General features: G+C 36.9%; 1 protein-coding gene across 6 annotated transcripts in view; it reads right to left on the bottom strand.

Annotated features, from left to right (window-relative positions):
• Ank3 (ankyrin 3) overlaps positions 1–14,581 on the bottom strand; it is a 635,468-nt gene that overhangs the window by 172,286 nt on the left and 448,601 nt on the right. For all 6 annotated transcript variants that reach the window (XM_063239289.1, XM_013156636.3, XM_013156637.3 and 3 more), the window contains one exon: positions 164–262. In XM_063239289.1, the coding sequence (XP_063095359.1) occupies positions 164–262 (99 nt within the window). The remainder of the gene's footprint in view (positions 1–163; positions 263–14,581) is intronic.

Genomic DNA, 14,581 nt, shown 5'->3' on the forward strand with positions numbered 1-14,581 from the left:
TATATAAATATGGATGGCCATTGACTTTTAATAATAAGTGGAATAATCATTTTTAAGAAATTATAATGAAACAAAAGTAAGCCAATGTTTAACCAATGCAAAAGTATTTGGAAATATTCCTACTTTTTGTAAGTGTAAGTTTGTAGATAAGTAACACTCTTACCCTGGTTTTGGCATCAATTTTAGCTCCTCTATCAAGCAATAGTTTCACCATATTTGCATTTCCTCTTTTTGATGCAACATGTAAAGGAGTGATGTCATTCTGTGAAAGAGCAGAAAAAACCCACAGTTTTAATATCTTCAGTTTAATGAAAATATTGTTCCTAAACTTTCTCTGACATTGTCCTCCATTTTCTTCTTTTTAAAACATCCATCATACATAAGCACCTGTCTGGCAAGCGCAAGGTCATGAGTTCGATCCCTGGTACCAAAAACAAAAAAAAGAAAAGAAAAACAAAACAATCCATCATAAACAATGCACTTCCTAACATTTCTCTTTGACAGAAACTTTCTCCAGCAGACTTAAAAGAGGGAGAATTTTGAGGGACACAACAGGAGCAGGGTCCAAGTTCCTTTATCTCAGTCACTGGTGGTGGCTAATGGTACGATAATGAATTCCTTCCTCAAAAACCTGACATCTTTAAGTCAATGTATTTTCCTATGAATTTGCTGATGCTGAGCATACTGACCAATGAGTGGCTGACTAACAAACGGCTGATGAAGTGGATCCACACAGAGAGTTAATGGAGTGTCATGCATCTCAGAGCTGGCCCTGGGCTCAGTGGGCACCTCAGGTTGTCAAGGAGACAACAGTCACTAAAAGTGGAACATCTGTCCTTCCTGTGAGTCCCTATGCCCATAGGCCTGAATGCATTAGAAGGCATTTATTAGCAATCTCATAGAAAACTATGATGTTTTTCTTTTTAACGTACCCTCAAAGAACAGTTGGATTGTTAGTACAATCTAAAATTCTAACTTTCCTTAACACTTGTCTAAGGTAGATTTTCCCTTGATATATCTTATCGGTACTGTGACTCTTTCCAGTTCGTCAGGGATATAAATATATGTATGTACTGAAAAATTACCTATTTTGGTTCCTTATTCTTGACTAACAGCAATATGGGTTTAAACCTCTTGTCCTCAAAAGTGAATAATATCAATGAACATGGCTCATAGGGATTATATAGTTCAATAACAGATATAAGATCCACCACATATTAATCGCTTCCTACATGTCAGGAATACACAAAGTTTTATTTTCACATTGGTGAGTTCAACCAGGGCCTCACATATCTAGAAAAGCACTCTGCCCCTGAGCTTCGCCCCAGTCCATCTCATTGAATTCTCATTAGTTTTTTTTTTTTTTTTTGTCTTTTTCCTTTTTACCGGTACCAGGGATCGAACTCACGACTGCCTGCTTCCAAGGCAGGCGCTTATGCCGCTGAGCTAAATCCCCAGCCCCCGAATTCTCATTAGTTTTACAAGGCACGTAAACCTGAATTGCTATCTTCATATTACAGATGCAGAAAATAGCTAACAGAACCAGGACTCAACTCTTTTTTTTTTTTTTTTTTTTTTTTGTCTTTTTGAGACAGGGTCTCACTATGCAGTTCAGGCTGGCCTTGAGCTCACTTTGTAGCCCCGGCTGGTCTTGAACTCGCAATGATCCTCTTGCCTCAGCCTCCCGAGTGCTGGGATTACAGGCATGAACCACCATGCCCGCTCCAAGACTCAACTTTTTTTTTTAAAGCCAGTCAAATTTAGCAGTGGGGGGTGGGGGTGTAAGACTCAACTTTTAAAAGCTTAAACTTGAACAGATGATTAAAACCAACAAATTTTATAATAAAATAACTCCAAATGAATTTTGAGAGAAAAGCAACATGAAATTCAGGTACTCCTCACTCAGGTTCAATAAATATCAACCACGGTGATTGGAATGTAGCTCACTGGTAGAGCACTTGCCTAGCATGTGCTTGGCTTTTGGTTGTTTCCAGCATAACAAAACAAAACCAAACCCAAACAAAACAAAACAGCAATTTAAAAACATCAATCTTTTGCTAATTGTTTTCTCTCTACTCTCCACTTTTTTGTTCTGAAGGAGCTCAAGAAGAGGAAAAATGAGTCACAGGCATTTTATTTCACATATAAATACTACAACTTAATTATCTTTAATAGATAAGAATGTTTCCTCTACCCTCCCCGGACAGAATCTATGTTGTCAAAGCCTGTATTGAATTCCTGGGCTCAAGTGGTCCCTTTACCTTAGTTTCTAGAGTAAGCCGTGGCTACAGATGTGCACCAATGTGTCTACTAGACAAGGATGAGTAATTACAATATTACCCCATTTGTGATCAAATTCTCTCATCACCTCCAAGTGTCACAGTTGGTCTTCTTCACTTAGAAGGTCCACAAATTGTGTTAAATTTTTTATCTCTTCTAATCTTGCCCCTACTTATTCTCTTCTCCATATCCATTTATTTATTGAAGAAATCTGCTGATTTATTATGTAAAATTTCCATAATTGGATTTGACTGATTGCATCTGTTATGGTTTGTGTCTAGATGTCTCCCCAAAGTCTTGTGTAGTTTTAGATGGGCTTTTTTTGGTGGTAGCTGAATCTAGTGTGTGTGATTGATTTGTAGTACAATGCTGGGATTAAGGGTGCTAGGATTAGGGGTGTGAGGGCTACACTCATCTAGCATGGGAGGCCTGCATACAATATAAGAGACAGAAAGAGGCTTGTGCCCATCTCTTTCTCTTATTGTTTTTGCTGGTTTTTTTACCACCATGAACTGTTGTCCTTCTGCCATGTGCCACCCTACCTTGGAACCAGTTGATTATGGACTGAAACCTCTACAAACTGTGAGCTAAATAAACCTTTTCTCCTTTAAAATGATGGCTACTTTGTCTCAGCAATGAGAAAAGTAAGCATTTCAATGGGGTGTTACAAGTCTTTTCCTTTCATATCTTCAACAGCCTTTTCCAGTTAAACATTTTCAACAATTGTACATTGTACCACAAATGCAGACTGTGTAATTGTCTTATCTCATTATTTGGAGATACTAAAATATAAATTAAGACATATTCTCACAATGTTTAAGGATTATCTACTTATTTAAAGATGCCCAAATAGAAATTAGGGATTATTTCATTAAAAAATAAGCAAGAATTGACCTGAAGTGCAAAAAAAAAAAAAAAAAGTCTTAACATTGGTGGGGAATGGAAAGGACTACTATTATTGCTCTGGAACATGGGGAGGCAAACTAGCCAGATAGCAAACTATTCTGTCTTGCTGGCCACACTGTCTTGGATACGTCTGCTCATTTTTGTCACCATGGAACAGAGCAGCCACACACAGTGTATGAAGAAATGGAGTGGCTGTGTTCTGACAAAGCTTTATTTATAAAAATAGGCAGGGGTTGGATTTGGCTGGTGTGTACTCACTTGTTAATCCCTGCTTTAGGCACACTGGCTAATGGCTGAGGTTACAGCTGTGTGAGATAGTTTACAAAAGAGTATAAGAGATCGTGCACCCTACATGGTTCATGCTTCAGTTTTTCTTAGGTGGAGGTGAAAGCCAGCAGGAGGAAACAAACTTTATGATGCCCTTCACGTTTGTCTTGTTTCTGCATTCTGCTCCCAACAGTGTGCTGGTCTAAGGATGTAAGCTGCACGGAGCCTGACTCCTGTCTTACACTGGCAGGTGTGGTATCTGCTGAGGGATTCAGAAGTACAGGTCAGGAAGACAGCTCAAGCACGATGTGACACAAGGACTCCTCACTTCCGAGGGTGAATAAGGTTTTCTGTGCTGTCAGCCTTTAAAAAATGGCTCTTGCCTGGTCAAGAAAGATTTAATTAACCTTTGTCCCAGCAGGCTAATTTTAGTGAGATGAAGAACTCTTTTAATTCTACCCTCTCTCATATTCATGCATTTCTTCCATGGTAGAAGGATAGCTATCAAAAGGGTGCCTTGAATTCTTAATGTCTATATTGTCTATACCTCTCTGCTCCTTCTTAGAGGAACACTTTCTAATGCTAAATTTCATAAAAGTGTTACAAAGGCCTTACAAACACATCTATAATTTCATTCTACCCTCAGGGCAATCCAGTGAATAGCAGTATAAAAATCATTAACTCCATTTGATAGAGAAAACAAGACACAGAATTGGGCCATAATTTGCAGAATGAGAAACAGTTAACTGGAGGTAGAATTATTTTCAATTAACCAATAAAAATATGTTATGCCATACTATGCATAAAGCCTGTTGCTATGTTTTCACTGTCTAAGCAAACAGCAAAATTTTGGAATCTTGACCTACAAAAGAGCCCAATTATGTTAGAGAAATTTTGTTAAAAAAGCTCTCATTTGCTACCGATGAAATAAAAATCGGTACAAGCTTAATGAGATGTGATTTCCCTTTGTATATGAAGAGCTCTCAAAACAGCAGCCATAGAAACATGGTGGAGTTTGGCTGTTGGTGACAGAAAGAGCAAGAAGGTGAAGAAAGCCCCAGACCTGAGACTAAGAACACCCCCAGACTGAGACTGAGGCAGCCTGGAAACTTTCACATTGCCCAGAGATGCTCCCGGTGCCTCCTCTGCCACAGGGGTCCCTGGAAAGCTGAGAGTGGAGGACTGACACAGCAAATCCTGGCACCTCAATCCACAGCCTGAGCCAGACACGGAGCAGCCTGCTCTGGAGAGATCTGAGCCTCTGACTGATTGTCAACTCAGCTCAACCTCCGGTTCCATCTCTGATATTTGAGTCTGATGGAAGAAAGTATACCTCCCTCTAAACAAAAGTACTAGCAATTGCTATGTCTCCTGTTCCACATATAAAACTCCGGGTTCTGTCTAGTGGGGAATAGGTGAATGACATACAGGAGAAGACAGAGAATTCCAGCAAAGGGAGAGGGAAGGAGAAAAGAGAAAGAGATAAAAAAAGGAATTAAGATGTGTTATGTACAGGTACCAACTCTCCACAAGGAATGTAAACACTACGTACTACTAATATGCACTAATAAAAAGTTTAATAAAAAGACAGAGAAGGCTAAATGGAAACACTTGAAAAGAAAATCTACAATGTCAGAAATGAAGGATTCTTTTGATGGGGTCATGATTAGACTTTATGGAGCTTTATTTCTTTGAATCAGGGAATTCAAAGATATATCAACTAAACTACTAAACTTCTAAACTGAAATTCAGAGAGGAAAACTAAGAGAAAAAGAACTGAGTGTCTGTGGGACAATATGAAGCAGCTTAATAGATTTGTTTAAGAAAAGATAGAATCGCAGGCAGTCATGAGTTCGATCCCTGGTACCGATAAAAAGGAAAAAGACAAAAAAAAAAAAAAAAAAAAAAAAAAAAGAAAAGATAGAATCAAACAAAATGAATGTTTGAAGAAGTAATACTCAAAAATTTTCTTAAAATTGCCAGGCATGGTGGTATTCACCAATAACCCCAGCACTTGGGAGGCTGAGGCAGAAGGATCATTGTGAGTTTGAAGCCATCCTGGGCTAGATACACAAGTTCAAAACCAGCCTGTACTACATAATGATACCCTGTTTCAAAGAAAAAAAATAATTTTCTCAAAATAATGCAAGACACAAAGCTACAAATTCAAGAAACTCAGGAGGAACCAAGAAAGAAAAATTCCACAAGGAAACATGTCAGTTAAATTGCTAAAATGAAAGATAATAAAAAAATATACATTTCATATAGAGAACAAGGCAGTAATTATAGCTGATAACTCTGCAAAAATTATGTACCTAGAAAACAAAGAATAACATCTTTAAACAATGAGGTTAAACAAATATCAAATGAAAACGATATGTTGAATAAAAATGTCTTTTAAAAAAGTCATGGAAAAATAAAGACTTTGTGATAGACAAAGTTGAGGTAAATCATTAGCAGCAGATCTGCAATATATAAATGTAAAAGGAAATTCCTCAGACAATAAAAATATGATACAAGACATGATATAAGTATATGATACAAGACATAAACTTTGATCTACTTGTAAAAGAGAAAAATGAGAAACATGAAAGTAAATATAAGATAATTTCTTATGTAGAGTAAAAATGATAACAATGAATTGTAAAGTTTATAAGGTATACAAAACAAAAATGTACACTGAATACCTGTGTGCCCAACTGTATAAAATAAATATTAACAGGCATGAAAAATCAAATAAGCACTAATAAGATTATAATGGGGGACCTCAATACTCTCCAGGCACAAACAGATCAACTAGAAAAAATATCAACAATGAAACAGCAAAACTGAGCCAAACTTTTGAACAAAGGGACTCAATAGATCTCTATAGTGTGTTACACTGCATAACATCAGAATACACATTCTTTTCAGCTGCACATGGGTCATTCTCCAAAATAGACCACATACTAGCTAATAGAACATGCTTAAATAAATGCAAAAGAATTGAAATTATGCCATGCATATTATCAGACCACAGTGTAATGAAATTGGAAATCAATGGGAAAAAAACCCACAAAACCTTCATAAACATGTGGAAATCAAATAATACCTTCTTAAACAACCCATGGGCCAGAGATGAAATTAAAGAAAAAAATTAGACAGTTTCTGCAATTAAATCATAATGCCAATACAATATACCAGAAATTATGGGACACAATGAAAGTAGTACTATGTGATAAATTTATAGCTGTGAATTCCCATCAGAAAAAGAGTAAAATTAAATGAACAACCTAGTGTTGAACCTCAAGCTTCTAGAAAAAGAAGAGCAAATCAAGCAAGTCATACAAAGGAGGAAACTGTAAAGATCAGGGTAGTATTTAGTGCAATGGAGACTAAGAACACAATACAAAGAATCAATGAATTGAAGAGTTGATTCTCTAAAAGATTAAATAAAATTGACAAACCTTAGCCAATCTTATTTTAAAAAGACTCAAATCCATGTAATTAGCAATGGAAAGGCTGAAATCACAACATATCCTGCAGGAATACAGAAAATCACCAATACCCACTTTGAGAATCTGTATTCTAATAATGGATGGGGAACACAGAAGAAATGGACAGATTCCTAGATATATATGAATTACCAAAGGTGAATCACAAAGTTATAAAACTCTAAATAAAACAATATTGGCCAATGAAAGTAAGTATGTAATTAAAAACCTACCAACAAAGAAACACCTAGTCCCTGAGAGATTCACTGATGAATTATACAAGAAATTTAGAGACAACCTTTTGCTGCTATTTTTCAAACTCTTCTATGAAATGCAAAGGGAAGCAATACTTGTAAATTCATTCCTAGAAGCAACCATTACCCTGATACCAAAGCCAGAGAAGGATCCAACCAAAAAAGAGAACTACAGGCCAATCTCCCTAATGCACATAGATGCAAAAATGTTCAGTAAGATACTGGCAAATAATCTAGGTGTGGTGGTACATACTTGTAATCCCAGCACTTGGGAGTGCGAGGTAGGGGGATTGCTGTGAGTTCAAGGTAAACTTGGGTTACATAATGAGTTCAAGGCTAGTCTAACTATATAATGAGTTCTCATAATGAGTTTCTAGTCTCATTTTGAGACTGAAAAAACTCATAATGAGGTTTCAGTGTCAAAAAACACAAACAAACAAACCAAAGATACTTGCGAACAGAAAGCAGCAAATTATCAAGAAGACTATATACCTTGACCAAGTAGGATTCATTCCAAGGATGCAGGAATGATTCAACATACACAAATCAATAAATTTAATATATCATATTAGCAGAGCCAAGGACAAAAACCATATGATCATCTCAATAGGTGCAGAAAAAGAATTTTACAAAGTCCAACTCCCAGTATGATAAAAACTCTACAGAAAATTAGAATAGATGGTCTGTATGTCAATCTGACAAAAGGCATCTATGATAAATCAACAGCCAACATCATTAAGTGGAAAAAACGGAAAGCTTTCTCTCTAAAATCAGGAACAAGACAAGGATGTCCACTGTTACCATTCTTATTCAATATAGTTCTGGAAACGTTAGTCAGAGCAATCAGACAAGAGAAAGAAATAAAAGGAATAAGGATAAGAAAGGAAGAAGTTAAACCATCATTTCCAAAAGGAAGAAGTTAACTTATCCACCAAAATTCTTCTAGATTTAATAACCAAATTCAGTAGCATAGCTAGATACAAAGTCCACACTCAAAAATCAATAGCTTTCCTGTACACAAATAACAAACTCACCGAGAGAGAAATTAGGGAAATAACACCTTTCACAATAGTATCCAAAAAAATCAATCTAACAAAGGAAGTAAAAGGTCTTTAGAGTGAAAACCACAGTACTCTTAAAAAGATCAAAATAGATATCAGAAAGTGGGAAGATAGTCCTTGTTTTGGGTAGACAGAACAAATATAGTGAAATTGGCATACTTCCAAAAGTGTTACACAGATTTAATAAGATCCCTACAAAAATACCATTACCATATCTCACAGAATAAGAAAACACAATCCTAAAATTCATCTGAAACCAGAAGAGACCTAGAATAGCAAGAGCAATTCTGGGAAACAAAGGCAAGGTAGGGGGCAATCCCTGAGTTGAAACTGTACTGCAAAGCCACTGTGATATAAACAGTATGGTACTAGGATAAAAACAGATGATCATGTAGAACAGATTAGAAGACACAGAAACAACTCCAAACACATTCAACCATTTTATCTTTGACAAAGGAGCCAAACATCTTCACTGGAAGGAAGATAGCCTCTTTAATAAATGGTGTTAGAAAAACTGGCTTTCCACATGCTGAAGATTAAAACTAGACCCATATCTTTCATAAAGCACTAAACTAAAATTAAAATGGATCAAAGATTTAAATATTTAACAGGAACACCAAATCATCTGGAAGAGAGAAGAGGTAGAGCTCTTGAAGACATTGGTGTAGACAAAGACTTTATGTACAAAATTCCAATCCCACAGGAAATATCACAAAGAATTAACAACGAGGATCTCATCTTACTAAAAAGCTTCTGCACAGCAAAAGAAACCAGCAACAGAGTGATGAGACAACCACCCACAGTATGGAAAATTTTTTTTGCCAATTGTTCCTCAGACAAAGAAATAATATCTAGAATATATAAAGAATTAAAAAAATGTCAGACCTGTTCCCTAAATTTAAAGACCCCATCCAAAATGGGAATCTGAAATAAATAGACACTTCTCAGATAAAGAAGTAGAAATGGCAAATAAATTCAGGAAAAAAGTTCAATAACTTTGATCATTTAAACAACACTGAGATTCCATTTCACTCCAGAAAGAATGGTTATTTATTTATTTACTTATTTTTTGGTACCAGAGATAGAACTCACAACCTTGCATTTGCCAAGCAGGCGCTTATGCCACTGAGCTGAACACCCAGCCCGAAAGAGTGGTTATTATTTTTTTAAATTATTTTTTATTTTAAAAAACAGCAGACAGAAAAAAGGATAGAAATAGTACAGTATTTCAGAAAAAAATTAATGCTAAGAAATCACTAGCTGATAAATTACATATTGTCCTCTTAGAAACAGTTGTCCAAGTTACAAAATTAAAGCATAAAGACAAACAATGAGAGTGCAAACTGTTCTGTTCAATGATTCAACAAAAACTTAGTAATATGTTTATCTATCTTACACACTTAAACATACATGCAGTTATATCCTTTAGAGTACTTTCCTTCCCTTTGTTTTTTACAATAGCTATTACACATTTTGGATCTTATTATCCCCTCAGTTTTTATTACTTTTTACACTAGGGAGACAATGTGATATTTACAAATATAATGCTTATTTCACTTAGAGGATAGTCTCCAGTTGCCTCCATTTACCTATAAAGGCCTCAAGATCATCCTTTGTTATAGCTGAAATATTCCATTGTATAAAAATACCAGAAAGAATAGCTGCCATCAAGAAATCAACTGATAACAAATGTTGGTGAGGCTGCGGGGAAAAAGGAACACTGCTCCACTGTTGGTGGGGGTGCAGACTGGTACAATCTCTATGGAAATCAGTATGGAGATTCCTCAGAAGACTAGGATTGGAAGTTCCATTCAACCAAGTTATTCCCTTCCTGGGTATTTTCCCAGAAAACCTGAAAAGGTCATGACATAGTGATATATGTGCACCCAAGTTCACAGTAGCACAATTTGTAATAGCTAATTCTTGGAAACCACCAAAATGCCCATCAACTGCAGAATGGATGGAAAAAAATGGTTATTATTAAGAAAACCACCAATGACAAATGCTTATGGGGCTATGGGGAAAAAGAAACCATTCTCCACTGTTAGAATGTAGACAGGTGCAACCACTTTGGAAATCAGTGTGGAGATCTCTCAATAAACCTAAAACTAGAGGTTCCATTTGACCCAGCTATTCCCCTCCTTGGTATATTCCCGAAAAAATTAAAACATCATGGTACAGTGATATATGCACACCAATGTTCACAGTGGCACAGTTTTAATAGGTAAATCTTGGAAACAGTCCAAATGCTCATGAACTGATGATTGGATAAAGAAGATGTGTGATTTTTAAATAAACAAGAGTTAGCTAACTGGTTGCTCCCTGCATTATTTCTCTGGTGTTAGACACTGAGTGTGTAAATATGCACTGAAATGTATGGTAGACACTGGGAAATGGAAAGAACAATGAGAAGGGGAACAAGGGAGGGAGAAGGGTAGACGAAAGGAAGGCACAAGAAAATGAAAGAGAACAGAAGGAAAAAATGGAAACAAAGCTTTTGTAAAAAATCAGAAGACAGACTGAAGGGAGAGGAAGGAAATGGGGCAAAAGAGGAGCAAACCGTGTGTCACCCACAGGTCCAAATCCCCTGTGATGAATGTTATCATTATGTACACCTAAAAGGCACCCAGAAAATGTAACTCAACTCCACAAAGACGGGAAGGAAGAACCGAACTACAGGATACTGTGGCCAAGTTATTATACTATTTGTAAAGTTATAGGATATTTGAAGGTAAACTGATAAGTTAACCCCATGGGAAATATAATGTGCTAAATGAAAAGCAAAAGTATACATGCATTCTGCAAGGATTTAGGGCTAGTGACTCAAATGTAACAACTTATCTTTAAGACTGAGATTATAGATGGCTTTATGCTTCTTGTTTTTCTAGCAAATTTCTATCATGGACACTTGTTCATTGTCTACTGAAAAAGTGGCTGTATTTTATTGTTGGCTGATATGCAGCCCCCTACCACCAACGCTGTGTTCCCCGGCTAGACAAAGAGGTTTTACCTACACGTGAGCTTTTCTAATGTTGAAACTCTGAGGGAAACTGCTGAGCTCAGAGATACACTAAACCTAAAGATATAGTACTGTATTTTTTTCATTAATTTAGAAAATTGGGTATGGCTAAACATCTATATCTTATTTATGAAAAGAAACCGGAATTAAAATTTGAGTAAAACCACATTCAACTGAGAGTTTGGAATCTGACCTGAGTTTAGTACAACGGCAGATATTAACTTTAATATTGTATAAATTAATATTAATTTGATGTTTCCCCTTATAACAAATAATATTTTTCTTGTGTATTCAAAATGTTATAGAATTCATTAGCACTTAAGAAGTTTTTTTGTTTTTTTAATTAGTAAGGACCTCTGTCTGAGTTCATCCTGTCTGAGTGGGTAAAGAAGAGACCAAATAGGTTAACTAGAGTAAGAGAACTTGAGGCTTGCTAAGATGCCAGATTTCCCAGTTATCAGGCATCATTTCTTCCATTTGTCTATAACATTTGGGCTTCTCTAAGTCCAGAGTTTCATCACTATCACAATAATATCTAATTTAACTTTTCATGAAACTATTCAATGTAATGATTATTCACTCTAAAAATCTTAAGGTATAAATATGATTTACTAATGCCTTCCTTCCTCTAATATTTATTTCTAAACTGTCTTTTAAATATGGTAGCTAAAGATAAAAAAGTCAACTGAGTGTGGTGGTACAGGACTGTAATCTCAGTAGTTGGGAGGCTGAGGCAGGAGGACTGCTGTGAGTTCAAGGCAGCCAGGACTACACAGTGAGATTTTTTAAAAAAATTTTTTTCCCCAAGATAAAAAAAGCAATCCCATATATATGTGCAAACATTTTATAAACAGCAAGGAAGGGCACTGGCTATAATAGTATTCATATAAGACATTAACAGGATCTGGATTAATATTCAGACTTTGACTAACCAAGAATAAAATACAGAGCAAGTTGAATTATCTCAAGTTCTTGGGGCAACCAGCTAATCAAGTACTCAAGAAAATAACATAGATTAATGCTGTCCCTTTTGTGGATTTGTGTTCTCACAGTGAGATTCCTAGCCTTTTTTCTTTTGCAGTTAAATCATTTTCTTCTATGCTAAGTTCTTCCTACACAAAGAAAAAAGGAAATCTCCCAAACAAACCAAGATCTCCTGTATCGGTAACAAATTCAGTAGATTTCCTCTACAATTCATCTCAGTCCTCTCCAGGGATACCCACTGCACTGTAGTACGGAGCATCAGATTGTATTATATCTTATAATGATCACTTTTTAGATAAGACGATTAAGTTTTTTGCTATACTTCCTAAACTATTACATTGTTTAGAAATTTGCAGATTTTTAACAATGAATCTGGAGGTAGAAGGGAAATTCTATTCTGGTTATAACTTCATTTCAAGCCCATTTCTCAGTACAGATCTAGCGGAAAGCGTGTTGCCTTGATGATGAGAAGCCCCAGTGCCCACTCCTCTACAGCCACTCTCCTGCTGGGTGAGAGCAGGGTTGTGTGTTAGCTGGTATTAACTTATTTTCTCATCTAGAAGTGGACACAGTACCTCTGTCACTTTCCCGGCAGGACGGTCCAGAAGAACAAAGAGATAATTCATGTCAAAAGGAGGAAAGGAACTCATAGGTATTCCCCATTCATTTTCTCATCCATACTACAACCCTAGAAAGAGTTACTAAAATTTTGTCTTTATTTTACAGATGAAGACCCCCCCCCCGCCCCATCAAACCCACTTTCCAAATGTCACAAGGCTGCTGTCACAGGGTGTTTGACCCCATTGTGCTTCCCTCAAGAGCCAGGTTCTGGACTTGTTAGCAGTTGATGCACGCAGCCAGTTTGGACTCTGAGAGCCTTTCTCTGAGTGGTGCAACAATGGGCCGAGAGAGAAGATGGCTTGGTACAGTGAGTGAGCTTCCTGCTCAGGTTCAAATTCCAGGCCTGTTCCATATTAGCTCCCTAACCTCAGGTAAGTTTCTTTACTTTCTCATGTCTAAAATCAGGCCAGCGATAGTACTCACAGCACTGTCACGAAGACTAAATGAGTTAATAAGCACAGAATCTTTAGAACGCTGCTTAGCACTTGAGAAACAATGAAAGGGTGAGGTACTACACTATTGTTTTTACTATGTATCACGTAGATACTTAAAATGTATGAAACAACTGCATCTCACAAGGGCATTAAATAAAAGATTGAATAGAAAAAAATTATACAGAACCATACAGAGAAGAGTCAAAATCAGAAGGAGCTAAATTGTGGTCAGTTCTTCTGGATATAAGAGGTGTTAGAAGGGGTAGTAGTGTACACTGGTAATCCCAGCCCTTTGGGAAACTGAGAATTTCATGTTCAATCTCAGCCTGGGCAATTTAGTAATTTACTGAGAGCCTGTCTTAAAATACAACAGTAAAGTGGGGCTGGGTAGCTCAGTGCAGTGGACCTGAGTTCAATGTCCATATGGGAAGAAAGAAAGAGGGAAGGAAAGAGAGAAAGAAAGAAAGAGAGAGACAAGAGAGACAGGCAGAGGGAGGGAGAGAGAGAGACAGAGAGACAGAGAGAGACAGAGAAGAAGGGAGGGACAGAGGGCGGGAGGAAGGGAGGCAGGGAAGGTTTTATGGAAGCATCAGCTCAGCACAGTAGCAGTCTGCAAGGACTACAGCAGGATTCTGGCTAGGGTAGAAACAGTGAAGAGCAGAAAGCCAGGACTGAGCCGTGGCCTACATAACATGACAGAAACACATAGTACCAACATGATACATACATGGTACATAGGCTACCATGTGGCACTGTACGGCAGAAGACAGGGACCTGAAACCACTTCCTCTGGCAAAGCCTGAGGATTCCTTCCCTCTCAGCTGTCCAGAAAAAACAACCTGACTGAAGGAACATCCAAGCTCATCTTCTGCAAATCACCAAAGCAAGGCACTTGCTGCTGCTCCCCAAGGTGAAAGCAGGACCCTTCCCTACCTTGCTAGTGAGAAACGGCAGACTTTCCTCTTAGCTGAAGTCTATCAAGGGGAATTGATTGGCTTTTCCCTCTTTTCTGCACCTATTTCTTATTTTCCTTTGAAAATGTCTGGAAAAGAGTATCACTAAGGGAAAGACTAAAAGGATAATACCACTCAAAATCTTCTAGATAATGAAAATTAAATAACAGAACTATTTATTTCAGTTGGCTACTTGCCATGTCCTCTGTAAATACAAGTTCTAATGATTAAATGTGGGGAGAGAATCCAGCATCTTTTCTGAATTTTCCCACTTGCTACTTACTTCCTATGGCTTAAAACGTTAAAGGTCACAAAACAAAATATATGAA

Source organism: Cavia porcellus, unplaced genomic scaffold (genome assembly GCF_034190915.1).
Source record: "Cavia porcellus strain 051 isolate PalLab524CR breed Dunkin Hartley unplaced genomic scaffold, mCavPor4.1 scaffold_28, whole genome shotgun sequence".
NCBI classification, from domain to species: Eukaryota; Metazoa; Chordata; class Mammalia; order Rodentia; family Caviidae; genus Cavia; species Cavia porcellus.